This window comes from Rissa tridactyla, chromosome 9, assembly GCF_028500815.1.
Source record: "Rissa tridactyla isolate bRisTri1 chromosome 9, bRisTri1.patW.cur.20221130, whole genome shotgun sequence".
NCBI classification, from domain to species: domain Eukaryota; kingdom Metazoa; phylum Chordata; class Aves; order Charadriiformes; family Laridae; genus Rissa; species Rissa tridactyla.
Genome location: NC_071474.1, coordinates 48,107,934 through 48,130,244, shown reverse-complemented (window position 1 = coordinate 48,130,244; position 22,311 = coordinate 48,107,934). Strand labels below are relative to the sequence as shown.

Sequence of the window (22,311 nt, the reverse complement as noted above, 5' to 3'; positions counted from 1 at the left end):
GAATTGAAGTAAATTCATTTCCTGCTTAAAGATTTAATGCTATGCTATGTAGATCATCACGTTTTCAGTATTTATCTGAACATAAGCAATACAGAGGCTTTGCCAATAGATGGGGAACTCTGCAGAGGCTAGGACAGGGCCAGCTGGCCCATGGCCAGTGATTTCTCCAGTCATATATTTCCATTGAGCCCTGCAGGCTCTTTTTCCTGGTAAAAGCAATAGTGATTAGGCAGCAAAGCATGGCTGTGGTTAAACACAATCTCTCAACAAAGGGAAGTTATCCAGTGTTTCTCCATTTAGCAACAGATTTCAAATACTTGCTAAGTTTCCATGGCAAGCTTCTAGTTGCCCTTGGTTTGAGTCAGGTGTGAGATCACCAAAATTGTCATTCCATGTTTCACAGCACAATGAACTAGAAACCCAGAGAGCCAGTGCCTTCCGTGTGAGCCATAAACCCGACGTTTGTCATGGGAATCAATATTTGTGAGAGAACAGAGAAGGGCTTCAGTGGAGGGAACAATGCACCTCAATGGATTACCAGTGTTTTCAGTGCCCTAACATTTGTTCCAGTGTTCTCATTTCCATGCCTTCTGCACCATGCTGCACTGATGCCATCTAGCAGTGAAGCTGTGCAGGAGAGGAGGGAACTAGCACCTTTTACCTGTTGGTGCTGGAGCAGAAAAGAGAACTTTTCAGTTAGGTTTCAGGCTACATTTTGTCCCTGAAATCCAGAAACCCTTCTAAACCTTATTCATGTCTTGGCTGTCCCATCAGAGGCTATCCTGACACATTTCAGCAGAAGATGTGTAAAATTAAGAAGGGAAGGCACAGGAAGGCTGGTAGGTCCGACTTTTCTTTTATTGGCCCCCTTATCAATTGAAGCAGTAAGGGGCTTTTCCAGAGCATCTAGGAGCTGGAGGCATACCTGAGATTTTTTTCATTCATGGTATTTCCTCTACAAGCCTAGGACCCTGAAAATGCCTCCAGTATCTGAGCCCAGGATAGTGTCTCACATTATTTCCAGTTTCAAACAGAAAATGTTTCATATCCTTAGCTAATTAGAAGGTCCAAACCACTGGCAAGGGAAGCAAGGCCCTAAAAGAGCCAAGGGAAAAAAATGGCCTGTGAAAATTATAGGCCAGCTTGTGACACTGAGGGTATTCAGCAGTTAATATTGTGCCACCAAGGTCCCTAACTACTCCTTTCAGCTGAATAAGAAAAGAGCCATTGTCCTTCCTTCTGCTGCTGTTCCAAGATAAATTACACTTAAAATTAAGAAAAGGAAACCTTTCTCCACAAACATATTTACAGTAGCAAGCTCGGTGAATGAAAGGATACTTGCAGGGCAGACTCAGGCAGGATCCATGTTAGCAATCAATCGATAACTACAATCCCACGGCAGAAATTAACAGGGCTCCTATTAATGGGCTACTACTGATAGGGCTCCACTGGTACAAGTGCTTGGCCAGGGATAAGGAAGGCCTGGCCACCAGAGAGCTGGGTAAAGCTGAGGCGGGGCTGGAGGGAGCAGGGTGCCGTCATCAGCCCTCTCCGGTGGGCATCGGCGCTCTCCCGTGGGCAGAACCCACCGTGGGGCCCCGCGGGAGGGACGGGCACGGCCGCGGCCTTCAGCACCCTGGAGAGCGGCCGCCGGGCGGGGCGGCGGGGCCGGGGCCGCTCCGCTCCTCGGGGTCCCTCCTCGGGGGTCCCTCCTCGGGGGTCCCTCCCTGGGGTTTCCTCCTCGGGGGGTCCCCTCCCCAGAGGTCCCTCCTCCGGGGTCCCTCCCTGAGGGTCCCTCCCTGGGGGTCCCCTCCCTAGGGGTTCCTCGTTGGGGTTCCCTCCCTGTGGGTCCCTCCTCGGGGGGTCCCGTCCCCGGATGTCCCTCCTCCGGGGTCCCTCCCTGGGGGTCCCTTCCCTAGGGGTCCCTCTCTGCGTTCTCCCCCTCGGGTTCCCTCCCTGTGGGTCCCTCCTCCGGGGTCCCTCCCTGGGGGTCCCTCCCTGGGGGTCCCCTACCGGGGCGTGTAACCAGGTAAAGGTTATGCGGTGCCCATGGCTTTCTCCGACCGCAGGTCTTGTCTTTAGTTCCCACAAATGGTTCAACTCGAATTGAGAGCAGCTTTCATCCCTATGGCCAACACTGACACAAGATTTCGATGATCTGAAGAGCTGAATTTTGTAGGGCTTTGCATTTTTTTCGCAACATGGAGAATTCTGGATTTCCCACGAAATTCCATCAGAAAAAAAAAAAAAAGTACAATTCATGGATTATTTCAGTTTTAGAGAGGATTTTGACTGCAGAGGTCAGAAGAGTCCTCTCTGCCTTCCAGCACTATTTCCGTGACGATAACATTGCTACCACGGTGTGGCCAGCTGGGGAACCGCACTCCTTGAAAACCCCCAAGTCCTTCTTTATTGTTTTATGCTTTTTAAATAATTTAAGAACTGCTTTTTAAATAATTAATGAAAGAAGAAAACGTAGGGTAGTCCCACAAGTAATTGAGTGCACATCAGTTAGAGTCAGAGCGGACTCTGCTGTGTTAGAGCCCTGCCCCAGCTCTGCTGACACACCTTCCTCCTCACAGGGATGAGCCCTGCATCCCTCCCTCCATTCCATGCAGGCAGCTGCATGCCAGAGCTCCTTGAGCAACTCTGGATGCTTCTTCTGGACAGAGGAAAGCAAGAGCGTTGGTCTTCCTCTCCGTGGTCCAGAGGCTCTGGACATGTTGCCTTGGCGGGGTCAAGTTTTGCAAGGCGGCTGCTGTTCCAAAAATGAATGACTGAGACAAACTGTCCACAGGAATGTGTCAGGCATGGAATGGAAAGGAGGAGCAAATCCCTCACAGCTGCAGTACAAGGTTGCATCCTTCCCTTGGCAGCTGGGACGTGCAGGCCAGGCACGTGCAGCTGGTACAAGGGCCAGAGCAAAGCCTTGTTGCTGCCTCATGGGAAAACAGGGCAACCAGGCTGGGGTGCAAGGGCCAGACGATGTTTCCTGCCTGATGCCAGCATCTTCTTAGCACCATATTCCCCCCTCATCCCTGCATAAATCTAGGTGAATTCACTGACTTTAGACACTCTCTCCTCCATGCAGCCATCTCATCTCTGCACTTTCCCATCCCGGGTTACAGGAACCCTATGACTATTTATGCAGAGCTGAGTAGGAGGCACAGAGCTTCTGCCCCAGGAGCGCTTTCTGCGTCAGACACTGAGACCAAGTTCCCAGTTCCCAGGCAGGATTTAAACCACTGCCTTGGTGTGAGAGCCACCGGTGCCGGACAGCCTGAGTCAAGCCAAGCAGGCCGATGGAGAGGAAGGGAGACAGAAATCTTCAGCTGTGTAAATGTGACTATTAAGAGGAAAGAGGAATGACAGGTTCTTCATGTTCATAGAGGATAGTGTAGAAATGAGGGGCTTCAACTGCAGCAAAAGGAGTGTCGGACATTGTAGCAACAAGAGTAGTGCAGCAGCAGCAGGACGGATCTTCCAAGAAGGTCATGAAGTCTCCATTGATGGTGGTTTATAAGAGTAAAATTCACACCCAGGGGTGAGAGCTGAGCAGGCTGCCTTGGGAAAGCTCCCAAGGTTCATGCAGCCCTACTTTTATGGCTGGCATTTGAGACTTGTCCTAGGTTTGCAAAATAAAAGCTTGAAGCTGAAACTGGCCATCAAAAGCCTGGCCTCTGCATCCTGTCTCCTGCTGGGACACAGAGTATGGGTTGTGGTCAGGGTTCCCCTCCATTGACTGCAGTCACCTCTGTGCTGTACCTGGAAACCTCAATCAGGTTCTCATCAGGGTCTCGAAAGTAGATGGATGTTATTGGACCCACGGCACCAGTTCTGGCCACAGGACCTTCTTCAACGATCACCCCACAGACCTGGGAATATATATAAGGGCAGGGGTTTAATGCTTACGGTAGTCTTATCAGGTCGATGTGAACTCTTCCCCCCAGCCTTGAAAACATGAGCCGTTGGATGAGACAATTCTGACATTCCCCAAGACACAGGGAGGCTCTGGCTTTATGCCTCCCAGGGTGGCACTGCCCTGTACACACTCTACGCCTTCCTCACCTTCAGATGATCCAGCAGCTGGTCCAGGGGCACCTGTGTGATAAGGCAGATATCTGCAGAGCCGGGGACCGGGCACCGAGCCTTGGGTTCAAACTCCTTCCCAGCCTCGTGCAGGTTAAACTTCTGGTTGCCAAAACGTAAAGCTTTGCGATTCCCCTGTCCCAAGGGAAAAGAATCAAAGTGCAATGAGACTTACTGGGCTGGAAGCCTTTAGCATCCACTCGCCTGTGTAGTCCTAAAAGTCCTGGGGACCTGCTAACTCTTCGCTCTTGCTGTGGCAACCCAAGACATGAACTGACCACTGCAAGTCTCCCATGACATCCCTGGAAATGGGGAGTGACCCAAGAAAGTCCTACAGCCACATGCAGCTGCTTCCAAACCATAATGATGTATGTTTTCGGTTTGGGGCACTCTCCATCCTGCCTGTGGGACAACCACACAAATAATGAACAGGCTGACGCTGCCGTGGGAACAAAGACGAAGCAATGGGAAGAGGGTGAGGAAGGAGATTTTGGCATCTCTTTTCTTTGCAGACCCTCAGGGAGATTTCTGCAGGCTCATGTGGCAACTGAGTCCTGCGACCCCGTGGATATGCAGGACACTGACCTGCCATCTCTGCCCACCTGAAGAACAAACTGAGGCTCACTGTAGCCTTGAGATGTGAGTGCAATTGCTTTTAAGCCCCACTATGGGGCAGGAGAGAAGGACATAATATCGAAATTTAAAAAGGTGCAATGTGTACTTCCAAAACAGGCCATGTGGCCTGAAGCTTGGGCAGGAGACAAGTTGGGGATGTTTTGAAAACGTTATCCATCTTTTCCTCTCTTTGCCAATGGAAATATCAAAACCAAAGCCTGTCAGACATCTCTAGAGGACATGTGGGTTTGAGGGTTCCCCTCCTTCTGTCCTAGAAATTGTTTTTCAAAGAAACTCTCTCTCTTTTTCTCACTTTGACTCCTTCTGCAGCATGATTTGGATTTCCCTCTGACTCAGCTTGACTCTGTTGAAACTCAGAGCTTGATGGGCTGCCACTTATGCTGGTCGTCCCATCCCCACTCCAAGGAGATGCTCCAGAGACCCTATGAGATCCACAAGGTCCAGCCACTGTCCTAGAGCTTCAGTTCCAGATCCCCTAGACCTGAGATGAGCCTGTCTCCCATGTTACCTTGAAAGTCACCACCTCCATGCCCAGCACTTTGGAATAAAAGGCCACAGTGTCCTCAATGCTCTTCACAGTCAACACAAGGTGGTCCAGGCGCTGGATGAAACATGGGCGTGGATTCAGACACTCCTCCTCCCAGGACATCTCAGAGCTGGGAACTAGCATGCAAAACCACAGAAGATGAAGGTTGGGAACACCCAGCTGCTCAGGGAAACAGTCCAGGCAGCTGTGAATGGAGATCAAACAGGTTTTCTTTTGGCCTGCAGGTGGCACAAGTACAGAAGCAATAAATTCTCCTCCCTGCAAGGGCCTCAGACCCCCGCTTTGCTCTGGCGGGACCCGAGCATGTCAGAGCCCCTCCCTGGGGCCAGATCTGAAGGACTACCTGGGTGACCTTGCTGAGGGCTGATGTCACCAAGATGCTGAGCTCCCAATGCACTAAAACCTGTGTGCACCAAGGATGGACCGTGTGTCTGATCCTTCCCTCCAACACAAGGTCCCTTCCAACACAAACCCTTCTGTGATTCCATGATTCTGCAGCAGAGCTCATGGGAAATCATTGGCAAGGAGAGATCCCAAAGTCCCGCTGCCACAGGAGCAAGCTCAGTGTAAAACCTGGACTGTGCCCAGTGATTGCACCAGTTACGGAGGGAAGCCATTATCAGAGGCAGCGTAAATTCATGGCTCCTCCTTGTCGCAGATGGCGTTTGGTGTGTAACAACCTCACCTCCGAGCTGCCCGGGCTCCGTCCCTCTGCAAAGTCCTTCCCGCCCAGGAAGTTTTCCTGGGTGCTCCCAAGTTGCAGGACCCTCGTGTCGCAGCCTGCAGCTCCCACCTCCTGCCCAGCAAACCTCACCAGCACAACCCTCCCCTCCCACGCGAACCCCTCAGTGAACAAGTGCAGGGAAATTGGACGACAAAAATAGGCTGAGTACCTACGAGAGAGGACAAAGAGCTGGGCGAGCCGTTGCCGGATGGTTCCCTTATGGCCGTCCTCTTCCTGTGCCCGGAGCCGAGCTGTGCGAGCAGCAACGTCACTGGAGAATGGGGAGGGAGGGGAAGCAACGAGACTGGAAACAGGAGCTCTGCGCCCTGCGAAGATGTACCTTGACCCGAAGGACCCGCAAGTCCAACTACACAAAGTTGCTTGAAAAACCCCGGAAAACGAGCTTGGATATTTTAGCCACCCTTTGCAAAGGAAAGATGTGTTAATGTGCTCCATTAAAGCACACGGTTGAGGTTGGTGCTCAGCCTGGGGTGACTTGTTGTTAAGAAGAAGCAAGGGTATCCCTGGCGAAGAGAAGCTCTTGCAAGCAGCCATCACAGGCTCCCCCCCTTCCCGGCAGTGGGCAACGTGTCTCTTCCCCTCTTTGCCTCCAAGGTTATTTTTCACCGCACAACAGACCGATGTCTTATTGCCCTGCGAGGCACCTGCTGCTCCTGGGAGAGCTGCAAGCTCCCGCAAGTGAAAGATGTATGAGCTGGGGGTGCCATGCTAACAGCCAACGTGTCGCAAGGAACAAGAGGAAAGGAGGCTCAAGGGTGATGTGAGCCTCTTTGGGCACGTTTGGACGCCCCTTCCTGCAAACAGATGTGTCCAAGGGGGGTCCTCTGTGGCCTGAGGCAGATTTAGAGATTTCCTTTTGCTTCATTTTCGAAAACAAATCTGCCCAGAATAAAAGGGAGTTTTGAAAGGTGTGAAGCTCTCCAGGCAGTTGGGTCCAAAGGAGGGAGTAGTTCAGGCTGCGGAAAAGCTGCTGGGCAAGTGGTTCAAGGCACAGCACACGCTGTGTTAAAATTGTTCTGCCTAGACCTTCTCCACCCGAGCTGCCCACGCTCCACTGGGTACAGCCACACGCCAAATAAAACCAGAATCTCTGATGTGTGGAAATAGCTGAAAATGATTTTTTACTTCATTTCAAGGGAAAGAACATCTGTGGGTTGCTGTGGGAGTAAAACGCCTGTATCCTTTTCGGATTTTCTTCCCCTGATTGTCCAAGCTGGCCCACGGAATTTCCGCAGAACTACTCCATGGGTTACAATCTACTGTCAACCAGCAACGGTGAGGGTGAGTAGGTTAGACAAGCTCATTCCAGCACATGCAGCACCACTCTCGTGCCTTCCTTGTGTTGAAGTCACTGTGGGTTTACCCCCACTGGAGGAGGCAGAGCCGAGGTGGAAATCCCGCAGCCGGAGCCCAGTGAAGGGCTGTTCTGCCCTGGGTGGTGTCCCTCAGGAGTCTTCCAGTGGCGCAACTGCCACTGGTCTCAACACAAAACAACAGAAAAAGAAGAGGAGGCCAATGCTCCGAATGGGGAAAGAGGCTCATAAATCTGCCCGGAGGGTAATTACGGAAAACAGACTGCATTTATTTTCAAAACACAGGTGACAGCCCACTCCTGCAGGCTCTGCAGAAGACTTGTGCCAGCTGGCCTGGAGTGGGGGAAGCAGGACAGAGAGCTGCTCAGCTCATGCTGCAACCTCACTTGGAGGAGGCCATCGACACCTCTTTTATCAGCCTGATTTCCGCAAGACATGCAGGAGCTGACTGTCCTGGTGATTTCTGACGTCCTGTTCACTCCAGGTGAAAAGATTCAATAGCTACACAATGGGGCTGGCAGACAGTGGGACAAGTGGCAGGTGGACCTCCCAAACCTTATTTTCATAGGAAAAATCCTAATGTCTTCTCTTTACTAAAACTCCCAAAGCTGTTCCCACAGGTGCTAGTAACAGAACCATTAACACCTGAGAAGGCTTTGAGGGCACTAATTGGCCTTAATAGCCTTGACCAACGTCACCCGGGGCTTTCACCCACACCCATGGGTCCTGGAGCATATTTAAGCTCTTCTCGAGGCCTTTCCTCCATGCCTGAGTTTTGGTGTAGGGGTGCTGGTCCCTAGTCTAGCTCCAGATGTGCCCCTACCTGACCAATGACCCTGCTGGTCTGGGTTTCAGTTTATAGACTGACATCCTGGTCCTTGGCCCTGTACCGTCAGTATGTTGTCACGATTGTTATTTTGTACTGAACCAAGAAGTTCAAGTTCTTCAGTTTTTTAGAGAGAAAGTTATAATGGTCAGTATGTTAGCCCCATGGTTATCATCATGGGATACAGAGGCCGTATTTTCAACAACAAAAATATATTAGCAAGTTGTGACGCTGCTATGGGATGCTTCATAAGACAATGGCGTAAGAACAGGCAACTCCCTGAGACACCAGTTTGGATCTCTAGAACTGTAGCATTCGCTCCACTCCACTTTGCATGTAAGTAAAGCCTTTCTCAGCTAAAAGCAATAAAACTTTTCACATCGATATCTCTGAACTTTCATCTGTCTCTACTGAAGAGCTGGTAGAGCAACGGTGCACATTCTGACACCTGGAAATAGTAACACCGCACACATCCAGGTGTCTCAGTGTGTTGTAATATTCTTGTTTAGCACAGGTTCACTGTGAAATTTGAGAGTAGAAAAACAGGAGAGAGTTCCTGGAGAAAAGATGTCTTTCGCTACTCAGCCGCACTGGGAAGCGGTCTGCTGAAGAGGTACAGCACCGGCGTGAGGTTTGGCAGAAATCAGAGGTTTGGAAGGCTTTTTCTTTTTTTTTACTAGCTGCATAATGGTTTCTTGAAGCTGTGGTTTGGGTCTGAGAACTTCACTTCCCCAAGGGAGATCTAGCCTAAGACCAATAAGTTGGAGGCACTTTGGCTCCAGTTCAGGATGGGACCCCATTATATCAAACTTCAGCTTGGGAAGGGTTTGGAGTTTAGCTCCTTAGAGGTGTAGCTGCAGGCAAGGGTTCCTGAGTGGCTCCCAGCAGACATCCAGAGAGGGTTCCCTCTACATGTGGGACAGAGTGATAGAGTTGAAGTAGCTCAGCAAGTCCTCCATGGTGAAGTCCATGGCAATCCCTGACCCTGCATAACAGCGTTGGATCAGATCCTCAAACTCCTGGTACTGACGTATGAACTCCTGCTCCATAGCATGCCACACCACCTAAGGAAAAACAGACCATCAGCACCTTCCAGCAGCCCGTGACAGCTATACGTGCTTTGCAGTCCTGAATCCTGCAAAACATCATAACGTTACACCCAGATCACGCTCCAGTTACCGGCAAAAGGTTTTCCTCTGGGGAGAGATACTTGTGGATTTTCCTGTAGAGGGTCTCAAGGGCTCTTTTTACTTCCTTGCCAGGGTATTTTTCAATGACCTTCCTCAGCTCTTGCTTGCTGTAGGCCAGCTGAAAGCTGACCTCTTCTTCTTTCACCCCTTGAGCCACACGGGCTTTCACCCCTTCAAAGAAGTGCTGGAAAGGCAAGGAGACATTCACTGATGAGCTGCCCTAAGGCGGACTCCTGCGTCAGGGCAGAAACCTGATCGCTTTCCTCAGCTCCCTTCCCATGTCTAATTAAATGGAAATGAAGTATGGAGATTTTTTTATCCTCCAGGAAAGCAGGGCATAGGGAATTTCATCAGTTCTCTTCCCTCCCTGCTTAGCAAACGGCATCTCTAAGGGTTGCAGTACCACGGAGCAATGGGACTGCTGGAAAAAATCACTCATGTTCCTTGGTGCTTCATACAGCTTTGCTACCTACAGAGGGTTTGGAGCCAGAGGTGGGCCTGGGGGATCCCAGAATCTGCAGAAGTGTAAAGCAAAACTCAAGTTTCCTCAGTTCTTCCAAGATTTTTTTTATGAAAGCAGAAAAGGCTGTTCCGTAGGGAGGAGTTTCAAAAGCACGTGTCCCACCCCGAGCATGGCTGTTGCTTGAAAGCCCAGGGCTATGCCAACCCCCAGAGATACAAACCTCAGCTGCTTTCAGAAAATTGCTTTCACTGCAATTTTGCTGTGGAGAAATATCCTAAATCCTAAAGATTTTCAGAGGGAAGGAGGTTCTTAAACGTATAAGCTGTTTTCAAAACCAGAAATGGGCTCCTACATTACTCAGGCCCCTTCGCAACTTCTCTTGATGTTAGTCAACCGTGCTCAGACCTGAAGAGCCATGTGGTCTGCTAGAGAAGGCCATGTCAGGACTCTGGAAATCCCCGAGCAGAATGCAACCCAAGTACCTTCATATGTTACTCGTTTTGCTTTGTGGTAAGCAATGAAACTATACTTTCCCTCACAGAGGAAGAGTTTGAAGCCATTAACATCGCAGGGCTGCAGGTAGCATGAGACACCGAGCTGATCTTCCAGTCAAACCTACAAGATGTTTGACAGCAAAGACTGGAAACGAATTGAAAGTAACAGGCCCTATGAATAATTCAAGCTGATCTCAGTCTGTGAGACATTTTAGGCCAGTGAGAATAGAGAAGGAGCAGAGGGAGGAGGGGTCTTGGGAGCAGCCGTCGTCTCTGGGAGGAAGGGGGATGCCTGTTTGCGTTAGCAAAGCCAGATGCTCTTAGCTCATTAAGAAAGCAGCCGCTCAGGAAGCGAGAAGCTGTGTTAGACTTATGAGACCAGGCAGCCGTGCAAAAATAAGTCAGCGTCTGCCAGATGCAGGCACGCAACCCAGAGCAGGGGTTGAACGGGTCCTCAGGCCGCCGGATGGACGCTGGGTTGCAGAGCTGGTACAAACATCTGATGCTACTGAGCCCAGCTCCTGCTGGGGCTGTGCTGCACGGTGAAACCCAGCAGCAAGTGACCAGAGCAGGTGTGAGGACACTGGGGATGTGACAACACACTAATATAATCCCAGGCTGGATTTGGGGTGGGGTGATTTGAACACCAGTTAATTCATGATTTTGCCCTTTGAGACCCAGGGAAGGCTCAGTTTACCCTGTACTCACATTGAGCTTCTCCAGTGGCTGGCCCAGGTACTTGATGACATATTTCTCCATGTGCTCGCTATACCTTTGTTTGGCTTCTCTCTTCTTGCCCTCCAGGCAGTGGATCTTCTTTTGGCACAGGAAGCAGTGAATGTGGTGGAAATTTTCCATCATGACCATATCTGTGTTCACCTTCAGGTTTGCTGAGGACAGACTATTGACTTAAAAGAAAGGAACACATCAGGTGTGGAGAGAAGACCCTGCAGGCTGGGTCAGGAGGGAGATGAGACGCAGACTCCGTCAGGCTCAGGTCACCAGCGGAGAGCATCATCACAGGTTGCTTAGCTCTTCAACCACCTTGCCTTGCAGAGCTTTGGGGTCATGACGTTTAATAACTGTTTACCCAAAAGGTTGCAGAGACATCCAAGTCCAGCCCTGTCCAAATCTGTTTCTGACCTGGGTGCCAGAGCAGCACATCGGCCTGGCACACGCTCAGCCTGCTGAGTGGAGGCATGGCTCACCATGCTGCCAGACACTCGCCAACTGGTCTGGAGAAGGCAAGAGCCTGAGAAGCTCGTTGCGCATGCAGAACAGAGGGGGCCCTTCTCACTCATGGCAGTAAAACATGTGATTAGGTTGTCTCATCAGCCGGGGTTTGAAACTAAATGTTCTTTAAGGTCCCTTCCAACCCAAACCATTCCATGATTTGTCTGACTGAAGCATCCAGCCATCAGCCTTTGTACTCACTGCTGCTGAAGACGCTGCCGGCCAGCTGGAGGTGTGCTTTGTCCAGCTCCCCTCTCCGCCGAGCTGTCCTGAACACCTCCTCTGAGAAGTCCACGAACTCCTCAAAGCGGCTCACAGAGGGCAGGATCCCGCCTTTCATCTTGCTGGGCATCTTTGCCTCCTCGATCTCTTTGCACAAGGTCCCCTGGCAACAACACACAAGACACAGCACTCTCAGACCTGACGTGGCCCCATCCTCATTTTATGTCACGCTGAGGCACAGGCCAGAAAACAAGCAACGTAATCAGTCGCGTGTACTACTTTCTTCATTTAGAGTATCTTCTATAGGAAGACGACACGTGAGCTTTCTTGTTTGAGGCTGGATGTGAAGCTGCGCTAGCTGCCCTCCTGGCATTGGCGTACCTGGTCTCCCCAGCCATGTGGTTCTTTGCTCAGACACAGTGCTGCAACCCCCCCACGCAGACCCCCGCAGCTCCTCGGGCAGAGGTCTTCACCACTGCCACGTCCTGCCCTTCTCAGGCTGGTTCATGAGCAGACTTGCTGCTCCAGGTCTTGGCACGAACAGAGTTTGATGTCAATATGTGGCTTCCCTCAACCTCAGGGGACTCAGAGCCAGGTTCCTTGGCCAATTCTGATGAGCTCTTGCTGCTGTTGCCCACTGGTCCCCTCCCTGCCGATTTGTCCCAGAGCATGTCCTGCTGTGCCAGTAGGAGAGCTTGGCTCCAACCATCTGACATGCTGCCATTGCTCCCACAGCCTCCCAGTACTCTGTATGGGGGAAACCCCTTTGGTTTGACCATCCGGGTAAGAGGAGGCACAGATGGCACTTAGGTGTATTGTATCCCACATCCCTCACACAGACGCAATTGTAGATGCAACAAGGGTCTAGTCCTCCCAAAACCAAAGAGCCAGATCCCTGCCTGAAGTAAACCATACTGCCTTCAATGAAGACCATGTTAGAAGTTTAGAAGATTCTGGAGGAGGTCAGACATCACCCAGGTCTGTTTGGGCTTACTCCTACTGACACTCACAATGTATTTGTTGAAGCTGCTCTTGGCCAGGAGCAGCATGTTGCCCAGGACAGCGTTGAGGAAGGACGAGGGGACAGCTGAGGAAAAGCCCCACATCTCAAAGACGGAGTCATTCAAGGTAACCAGGACCTGCAAGCAGCCGAATGGGTGGACCTTATTGCAGACATCTAGAAATCCTCTCAGCTCCGGTTCCAGGCAACTGAAGATCTCACTCAGCAGCCGGGTCGTAGGTTCTTCTAGTCTTAAAAACAAAACAAAACAAGTAAGTAATAAAATGGGGAGGGGCGCTGGCCCTGTGGCCAGCTGCAGAGGCAAGCGCAAAGCTAAAGAAAGGATCAAAGCCACCTATATCGCAGTGGAGCCTGTTTTTGCTTGGGTCATCTTTCAACTTTTCACCATCTCTGCTCGTGGGAGGGCATTGAAGTGTCCTGTTCTGCCAGCCAAATGAAAAATTTCAGTGTTTTCATGCTGACGTTTTTTGTAAGATTTCTGTTCCGTAGACATGAAACTTTATGACATTGCTCATAAGAAAATAAAACTGCTCAAAACATAGGGTTTTGCATGAAACATAAACCTCGCTTTCTGCTCCACCCTAAAGCAGGGACGCTGTGCTGGGGAGAGGCACAACCAGTAGGTTCTGCTCAGCCTCTCTGCATGCCCAGCTACGATGTCGCCTGGTTTTTTGCTGTGCAGGGTGCAAACCTGAGACCACTTAGTAGACATCAGAATGGTCAAGAGTGAATAAAAATGTCTCCATCTGTTGCTCGGGCAGTTCCTGTAGGACACTCTAGACCATGTCCCCATCAGAGCAGCCAGCTGTATCTCATCACCCACGTACTGGCTCCGAGGCTTGGTGCAAGGAGGGTCCTCTGGAGGTGCCGTACTCTCTCCTCCCCTAGTGGCAGATGCCTGCAAGAAAGAATGGGATGGAAATTATGACCTGTTTGCCCTCCCTCAGAGAAGAAAACTTGACATCTGGGTTTCATTTCTGCTGCCTCGTACTGGAGTCCTGTGTTTAACACTTAGAGATCCAGTGATTTTGCTGGAGCTATCAATTCAATTCTCCTCTGCCACCAGGAGATCTTGAGCTTCCCCGCCACTGCCAGCTGATAGAGGACCAGACCCCAGGAGAGCTCAGGTATCTGATAGAGGTAAGCAGCCACTCCACTGTGCCTGCTGAGGCGTGTATCAAGCTGGAAGGAGGACTGGCTAATGGGACTGGAGAGAACATAGCCCTCACACTTACCTCCAGCACCTGCAGGTTTGCAGGGTCCTGGCTTAACTGGAAGAATTTCTCAATGAATTGCTGCTCCGTGGTGCAAAGGGGCTGCAGCTCTCTCAGCACCTGCTCCAACATCTGCTTAGAAACCATCCGACATGTTAGAAAACTCTTCTAGCACATGCTGAAGACACCGGAGTAGATGTCCATGTCCACCTGAAGTGACGTCTAAGCCAGGTCAGCAGCGCAGAACATCTCTGCTTCTCCTCCAGGTACCCAGAACCAGAGGAAGGTCCACAGGATGGGTTGCAGCACTGGCACAGCCCCCCTGGGACATGTGAGCCCTTTGGGAGACCTCAGCTGCTTACCTTGATGACGTTGCCTTTGTCCGGTGTGTCCTCCTGACCTTCTCTGCTCCCAGGGAGACTCCATCGAGACTGCTGCCTGCTCCCCATCGCCATCGGCTTCTCTAAGCTTTCCTGAAGACCTGCACGGTATGTTGGTAGGTGGTTAGACGTCTCCATCCCACTTGTCCTCTCCAGCTCCTTTGATCATTTTAACAGATTTAAATGTCTCTTTTTATGCCTGATCTTATGTGTGAATTGGCCTTTTCCTGTTGGAGTCAGATATACAGGGGATGCAGGGTTTGTTCTCATTTTTTTTGTCTGCCTTCTTATCCATCTCTCTCTCTTTTTCATCACCCTTTTTTTATTTCAGTGTCTGCGATGTTTACCCCTGTGCTATGTAGTGCTTAGTACTAACTCTCGAGGACTGGGGAGTGAAAAATCCTAGGTGAAAAGAGCATAAATCGGCAGAAACATTTCAGGACAAATGTTTCTTGCTTAGTTTTGGTGGTAAACAGCCATAAAACAATATCCATGCAGGGGAGAGGGTTGGCTTTTTTCAAAAACTAGCCTTCTAAAATGATAAACGTTCACCTGGAAATTAATATACTTCTGAAACATTAGCAGTTTTTGCCACAGTGTTTTCACTGGGTGCTTGGCTTACGTGGAAAAGTTGAAAAATTTCCTTGAAATGTGCATTGCAAAAACACTATTATACTCACTGAAAGAAACCAGTGGGGAAACATCCATATTATTTCCTAATTAATTCTAAAAGTTGGTATCATTCCATTAACCCCAGAGGCCCGGGGTGAGTCAGGACAGCTCTCCAGTTCCCATAACATCCGAAATAGTCTTATTCGAGCCACTACCTGCAGGGCTTTTACCTTTGGAAAGGATTTGTCAGATGTCCTACGCGCTGTCAGATGTCCTACGCGCTGAGCAGGGATGAGAGATGACAGACAGCCCTGCTCGCAACCTCAGCCTTGCTAAAACCATGGAGAAAATTAATAAGCTGCTTCATAATCTTTTTCCCAGCCTTATGCAATGAGCGATGATAATTTCATTTGCTGGGAAGTGGTAAAACCAGGAAAAAATATCTCCCCATAGCAAGCAGGAAAGAATTTAACGAGCCTGTAAATTTTAGTCTGGAAAAGGGAATGGGAAAATGAGGAGAAAAGACTTAATTATTGGCTCACAATTAATTGTAAACCACTTGGGTTTTGCCTTCTGAACTCTCCTATAACGCTGAAACACGGCAATAAATCACCAGGTGGTATATTTAGAAGCGATCAACATAAATAATCCTTTGTGAGGGCAGGGACTCAACCCTAAAAATTCACTGCCAGGGCAATCAGTAGAAAGAAAGAGGCACGGCGAGCTAGCGCGAGCCTGCGACACTTTAAAGGCGGGATGAGGGATGTTATCAGGCAAGTGTCCTTGCAGCCTGGGCTTTCATCCACGCAGCGGCTCATGCTGGGGAGCACTGAGCGGGTGAAACATCAGGGAAGACCTTGGATGAGGCTCCCGCAGAACTTCATCAAAGCCAAACCTTCCCTGCGAAACAGCCGGAGACCAACCGATTTTGCAGAAAACATTTCAGCAGGGGTCTGCAGAGGTTCCCCGGGAGCTGGGAGAGGCCGTGCTCCCTTTCAGGGCCCATTGCTGCCAGGCTCCTTCGGCAGAAGGACCCGTGCGTGCGTTGCCGGGGTGCTGCTGACTCTGCTGAGCCAAGAGGTCACCCTCACCCCCCGAGGGATGTCATGCTCTCCCTCCTGCTTTGTCCCAGGTTCTTCAGGGGCAGGAAGGTGAATCTCAGTTGGTGGCACCCCAAGCTCCAGGGAAGGCACCTTTCTGCAGCTGGCAGAAGCTCCGTGGGTACAATTTTCTAAAAATTCCCTCTATTAGTAATGGCACTCTACAGTGATGTGGTTGGTGGTTGTAATTTCAGCATCCTGCTCATCATAATGATGGGCTGAGCATCCCCAACCGAGCCTGAGGCTTCCTACCTGTCCCAGACCTCTTCTCACGCCCGGGAGCAAAGCGCGGTGCCAGCACACCTCAGCACAGGCAAAACTCATCACATCGCATCCTGGCCACGGGAGCGACACCAGCACCGGGCTGGTGGTTTATAACGGTGCAGCAACGGCCTTGTAGACATCAAGGTGTCCTTCTATTGCTGCAGTGGGTTTCACAGACACTGGATTTTCTCCTGGGATTTTAATTACTCCCATTTTATGGGACTCACATAGGCGTTAGCGACAGACAAAGTTCATTTCCAAAAGGGGATCAGGCAGACTGGCTGCAACACATGCCCTATACTATCTTTTTTTAAAAATTGTTTTATTTAACAAGTCCCTTTTCATAAAAGGCTTCTTAAATAGCCATCTCTGCCCCTGCAATGTCCCCCATTTTAATGGCTTTCTGAGACAACCCAGCTGTTCTCTGGGAGGAGACAAAACTTGCGTGTTTTTATTTTCTATCGCCCAGCAGAATTAAAGTCCCTTGCTCGGAGCCCATCAATCACTTTGGAAATAGGAACCGGGGCCTCTTTATCCTCTACACAATCTTTGTTATTTCCTTCTGTTTAAATAAAAAGCAATCACCCGTCTTCGGGAAATGGTGCTTGATCACTTTATCTTATAAACCACAGATCGGAGTTTGCATCCCCGCCGCTAACTCCCCAGGCTTGCCTGCTGCCGGTACGTTCATTACCTCTTATCAGGAATTCCTATTTTTAAGCGAGAAAGAGCACATTTCCCCAGGAAACGCCGTGTCCAGGCGCGGAGGAGAGCAGTGTATGAGAAGAACATTATCCTTTTTTAGCTGTTAGTTTTACCCGCCGCGGCAGGTGAGGGAAGCCATGTGCCCTCTCTGCTGGGCTGGGTGCAGGAGCTGCCTGGTGAGCCGGTCCCCGGGTGAGTGAGGCATAAAACACCTGGAAGCTGGGAGCAAATTGGTCCTGACCAGAACATCTCATGACAATGACGGCTTTATGGGTGCGCACACCCCTTCTCCTAAGTAGGGTGGGCAGTGGTGGGCATCCACAAGGACGAGCCCCAGCGCCGGCTGCGTAGCAGCTCAGCGATGGCAAAAGCAAGCGAGCCCTGGAGAGACACGTGAACTGGCCGCGTCCTGTCCCAATACACCACTGCCATAATCACACGGGAGAGCTTTCCCCAGGCCCCGCATCTCTGACGAGCTGGAAAGGAGGCACAGGAGCGGTGCTCTGTTCTGCTCGGGGCCCTCCACCGGGGCCATTCCATCCTCACGAGGGGTGGTCACCAGCCCATCCCCGTCTGCTTGGTGTCCTCCCCGGTGTCCAGATGGCAGCAGTGGGGACTGCCAAAGCCTTCAAAGGGTGGATAGCCCAGATCCAACAAGCGATGCACCGAGTGCTCCAGCACTGCTGGGTCCCTGGCAGCTCCAAGGAGGGAGGAGGACATTCCGGGTGGCAACGTGTGTTGTAACAGCCCCATGGGAGAAGTGTCTTCCTTTACAGCTTTTATGAAATGCTATCCTTTTTCAGAAAGTCCATATTTCAGCATTATCCTGGGACTATTATTACCGCCTCACTTTATTTTCCTGTTATCTTCTTGCTAGAGGCCTTCCTGAGTCCTCCAGCGTCAGTGACAGCTTGTAGCAACAAGTACGACAGGTTAATGGCATTACACACAAATAATTTCCTATCACCTCTTTTCAGCATGTCCCTCTGATTTAATTGCCTGTTACCTTGTTTTTAAATTACAAGAGAGTAACAATGTCCTATTGACTTTCCCCATACAACTCAATTTTTCACCCTTTTTATCATGTCACTACTTTTTCTGCTGGAAGTAGCAGGGAGGTTCTGATCCCTGTTTTTCCCTCTCTTGGCCTCATGCTGTGGCAAATCATTCTGGCATGGAAAAATACGTTTCCGATGAAGATTTTTCCTGGAGGTGTTTGCTATCTCCATTTCTAGCAAAATTTCAAAAAGGAACATTTTAATTAAGGATTAGTATCTGAGCTTCTACTGTCTCTTTCTTTCTTCAAAGGGGATACAGTTTTGAAAATGACGAGTAGTGGGGAGAAAAAGCCTGAGTGTTTTTCCTTTTCCCCTCCTCTTTTTTCCAGTGTCAAAAGACGATTTAGGTGAAATTTTCCTTCTTTCTTTTCAGGATTGTGTGCTCCGTTGCAGGTACCGGGACACTGCCAGCACTGCCCATCATGGTTTGGTCTCGTGGTCCCACGCCATTTTCCCGGTACGTGTGACCAGTGTCTTTCCCAGGGGAGCTGGCACTGGGCGGGAGGAGCAGGGAGGGGTGGTGGATGTGTTCATATGGCCGTGATGCCCACACAAAAACAGGAGCTGAGAAGTGCTTCTGTGTCCTTCTCTTCAGACATAGCCACCAGCATCTGGGCGCTGCCATCTGCTGCTGTTGGCCCAGCCTGGACTGGGACAGACTGGGGCAGTACTGGGAGTGCGGCGAGGGGGTGGGAGGACCCAGCACTGGGCTCCGCTCATGCTTCTCCGTGCTGTTCCCCTTCACCTCGGCCAGGCGGGAGCTGCTGCAGCTGCCGTGACACAGAACAAAGCGATGGCGAGTGCTCCCACCCGGAGGGATGCAGGGCCAGCCTGCAGCCACAGAGCTTGGGATGTGGAGGAACCTTCTTCTGTCACCTCCAGCAGGGGAAAAGCTGCCAGCAGAGGCACCGTCCTGCTCCCACCCTTGTGCAAGTCGCTGCCAGCGCAGGCTCTCTCTGTCCCTGCTTGAGACTCCCTGGGTTCTTCACGGCTCCGCAGAGCAGGGAGGGGGTTAAAGCAAAACACCCCGATATGAGCTCTGCCCTTTATGGCCAGTTCGGAAATGGAGAGAAAGGGGCCCTGGAGGGCTACAGAAGTGGAAATCACGTGCAGTGGCCTGATCCTGCAGCCTGGTGAGCTTCAGGGTAGCTCCCTGCAGCTGCCCACGGCCCAGGCTCCCTAACCATCCCCGGTACCCCGCAAGGATGGCATGGGCTTCACCCCAGAAGGGATGGGCAGATATCAGGGCAGCCGGGTAGGACAGGGGCTATTGCTATGATGGCTGCTGTGGGGCCAGCAGAGCCTCTGCAGGGAGGCAGAGCCCTTCGCCGGGATCCTGCAGCCACCAGACCCATTTCTTCCCCTCGGCTTCATCCTCCGGCTCCAGGATGTGGACACAAGTGATGAAGTAGGTGCAGAGCTGGAAGGAGCCGCGCTAGCATTCTGATAGACTAAACACACCATGAGAAGTGGTTTTTGACATTCAGGCAGGGCCAGGCTGGCATGGAACTTTCCATTACAGTGCTTTGTTTTGCTGAAGGAAAATGTGACTTCTGCGCAATCAAAAACTTCCAGAGGAGACAGATCAGTTTCTCTTTTTATCTTCAGAAACACCCGGCTGGAATATTTTTGAGTCAGATGCAGCGATTTCTGTTGAAATGATCACCTTGGGACAACACAGCCCCACAGTCAGCTCGCTATGAAATCATTCTGCTCTCACAAATATTGCTATGAATACGCTCGTGTCTGCAGGGACAGGCTTGGCGCCATCTCTTTACAGGGAAAAGAGTGTCTGAGGAGTCTGTCACCAGCTCTGCTTGTAGGAAATAGGGACCAAGCATCAGCCAGGCAGTCCCACGTCCCCCTCTCTTATGGCTCCTCAGGACACGATCCCAGCCACCCGTGCATCATTTCCGAGCCCTGCGAAGGGAAGGTGCACAAAAGCTACAGCTCTGAGAAGCAGCTAAACAAAACTGGATCGTACAGGGAGCCACAGCTCACGCAAACGCCGCCTGGTGTGAGGCAGAGTCAGCTTTGTCACGTACAGACACGCGCAGCTGCAGACCCAGGCCGCGGAGGAGAAAGTAAATTCACGGCACGAAATCTGGGGAAGACGCCCGGGGAAGACACCCACTTGCAACTAAATCACTGCTCAGCAGCCCGAAAGTCATATTCGCAAATCACTCACTTCCTTTTCTTCTTCCTAACAAGGAGGTTTTGGCTTGTTCAAAAAAGGCTTTGATTTCCCGGTCATAGAGTCTGCTGAGGTTCTGGGCATAGACCTGGAAAGACAAGACAGGCACAGAAGTTCCTGGTGTATCTCATCTCTCTATGAACTGCGCCCATTTCATAGCTTTTTCTGCAGCTGCCCACTTAAAATGAAAGTCAGTAGATGGCAACTGAAGCAGACCTATTGGTTTTGGTGTGTAAGACCTTCGGAAAGGCAAAAACCAGCATGAAAAATAGAAACCAAGCCTCAGTGATATAAAAAGAACCGGCTCGCTCACTTAACAACGTCCCTATTAAGAGAAGAGGCCAAGGACTTTAGGATGCCCCTTCCCTAGAACCTTTTAAATAAAGCAATGTTGAATAAAGTAGATGATGAACCACATTCATTTAATGCTTATCACTCTCATTCAGTAGAGAAATGGCCAGATGAAAGCAAAAAGACCAAATTTTAGCATTTCAGACCTTTTCCTTCAACACAATGTCCACCACCAAGTCCCAGACTGCTTATTGTCAAGTACAGAGGTCCAACATCCTGTGGCCAAGTTGGCCAGACACTCTCCGAGAAGGGCCAAAAGCTGGAAGCTCGTGGGTGGTAGGGGTGTGGTGAAACCAAGCTCTCACCACGAATTGGCCAGTTTGACTAATCTGTTCCTGGTGGATGGTTTGCAATATTTGCTCAGGATTTCAGCCGTACCTTGGGGAGATCACAGAACAGAACCGGGTTGGCGTTCCTCAGCCAGGCCATGAGCGGGGCATAGGGTGCCAGTTCCTCATGGTGGAGTCCATGGCTTGGTGCAGAGAGCTTGTCAACAGGCTGACCAAGAGCAGGGACCTGAGCGCTGCCCTAAAGCCACAGAAACGGCAGAAAGAGTCAAATAAAACAGTCTTGAAAAGCTCTGGAAAATAATTGCTTCATAACTGGCCTTGAATTTCCAGTTGTGAACATGTTTTGAGAAGCAAATTTAAAGGGTGAAGCAGAGCACGCGTGATCACTTTGAACTCTAGTTTTAATCCCGTGTCGTGGGAACAATTCTGAGCCCAGAGGAGTGAGCTGGCCCACCAGTAATATATGGGATGCTCCAGCTAAGCACAGCGGTGAGGAGAAGACACAGAAGAAAAGCTCATTGTTCAGGACCATGCTGGAAACTGTCCCTGATCAGGGATGTGTCCAGCCAAGGTCTGAAATACTCCAAGGATGGAGATCCCCCAGTTCCCTCAGTTCCCTGACAGATACTTCCCTTCCCACAGCCAATGCTTGAAAGTAAATGCTAAAGATTTAAGGATTTAATGCTAAACATTTGGGAATCACTCCTTTTCTCTTCATGAAATGAAATCTGGAAGAGTAACATTTTTTTTTCAGATTTCTCCCCACAGAGATATTTCCACTGCAACTTTTAAACTGCAAGAGGAGTGCTTGAAAATGTTGGTCAAAGGATCAAGGGATTGGCTTTTATCCTGGGATTTTGTGTTACAAACAGACGAACAACACCACCACTCCCGAAGTAAAACAAGAAAATCTAAAGCAAAAATCTTCATGGCCAGAGGATTAATGACGATTGCGGGAAGGAACATGATAGCCTGATGGATGCCGAATTCCGCTGGATTTCTTCTGTGTGCCCGCGAGACCAGCCAGAGGGCTGGGAGGGGAACAGCGGGGTGAAGGCATGGGAAAAGACCTCTTTGGGGAGACACTTTTGGAGAATCCTCTTGCGGTGGCATCCCCTACATTGTTGGTATTATTTTACCAGAATATTCAAATCTCCCAGGATTTTGAGCTGCCGCATGAAGAGTGAAGCCCACCTGCAGCTCGAAGATGCTCGTAATGTGACTGATGAAAGAGTTCTCGAAGTTCTGCTTGAGTGTTTCAAACATGATCAGCTGCTCAGCCACAGACTGCAGTTTCCGGTAACCTGGAGGAAAAAAAAGAGAGAATATCGCGGTACGGAGCGGCACGGACTGTCGTGGCTGCA

General features: G+C 50.4%; 2 protein-coding genes across 9 annotated transcripts in view; both read right to left on the bottom strand.

The window, feature by feature from the left end:
• Positions 1-2,317: 2,317 nt before the first annotated feature.
• Positions 2,318-6,248, bottom strand: GLOD5 (glyoxalase domain containing 5). Of its 2 annotated transcripts, none has more exons than XM_054214682.1 (4): positions 6,166-6,248; positions 5,234-5,388; positions 4,069-4,224; positions 2,318-3,875 (listed from the first exon to the last, which is right to left on the bottom strand). In XM_054214682.1, the coding sequence occupies exons 2-4, from the start codon at positions 5,372-5,374 to the stop codon at positions 3,723-3,725; spliced, it is 450 nt and encodes a 149-aa protein (XP_054070657.1). In that variant the 5' UTR covers positions 5,375-5,388; positions 6,166-6,248; the 3' UTR covers positions 2,318-3,722. The 2 variants fall into 2 exon arrangements, with proteins under 2 accessions (XP_054070657.1, XP_054070656.1); XM_054214681.1 differs by having other exon boundaries at positions 5,234-5,456; positions 6,166-6,218.
• Positions 6,249-6,475: 227 nt separating this feature from the next.
• The window catches only part of LOC128915163 (exocyst complex component 1-like), a 34,068-nt gene continuing 18,232 nt past the window's right edge, over positions 6,476-22,311 (bottom strand). For 6 of the 7 annotated variants that reach the window (XM_054215159.1, XM_054215164.1, XM_054215163.1 and 3 more), the window contains 11 exons: positions 22,142-22,251; positions 21,036-21,185; positions 20,301-20,394; positions 14,356-14,474; positions 14,015-14,125; positions 13,607-13,677; positions 12,769-13,009; positions 11,738-11,921; positions 11,012-11,211; positions 9,336-9,530; positions 6,477-9,220 (listed from right to left, as the gene is read on the bottom strand). In XM_054215159.1, the coding sequence (XP_054071134.1) occupies positions 9,065-9,220; positions 9,336-9,530; positions 11,012-11,211; positions 11,738-11,921; positions 12,769-13,009; positions 13,607-13,677; positions 14,015-14,125; positions 14,356-14,474; positions 20,301-20,394; positions 21,036-21,185; positions 22,142-22,251 (1,631 nt within the window). In that variant the 3' untranslated portion in view covers positions 6,477-9,064. Of the gene's footprint in view, positions 9,221-9,335; positions 9,531-11,011; positions 11,212-11,737; positions 11,922-12,768; positions 13,010-13,606; positions 13,678-14,014; positions 14,126-14,355; positions 14,475-20,300; positions 20,395-21,035; positions 21,186-22,141; positions 22,252-22,311 lie in introns of all 7 variants that reach the window. The other variant, XM_054215165.1, reaches the window with a different exon arrangement.

Excerpts from the sequence above, each read along its gene's own strand:
- GLOD5 (XM_054214681.1), bottom strand. The coding sequence starts at position 5,395 with ATGCTAGTTCCCAGCTCTGAGATGTCCTGGGAGGAGGAGTGTCTGAAT. Across the intron at positions 4,225-5,233 it reads TGGAGGTGGTGACTTTCAAG|GGGAATCGCAAAGCTTTACG; the intron begins GTAACATGGGAG and ends CCCTTGGGACAG. Across the intron at positions 3,876-4,068 it reads AGCTGCTGGATCATCTGAAG|GTCTGTGGGGTGATCGTTGA; the intron begins GTGAGGAAGGCG and ends ATATATTCCCAG.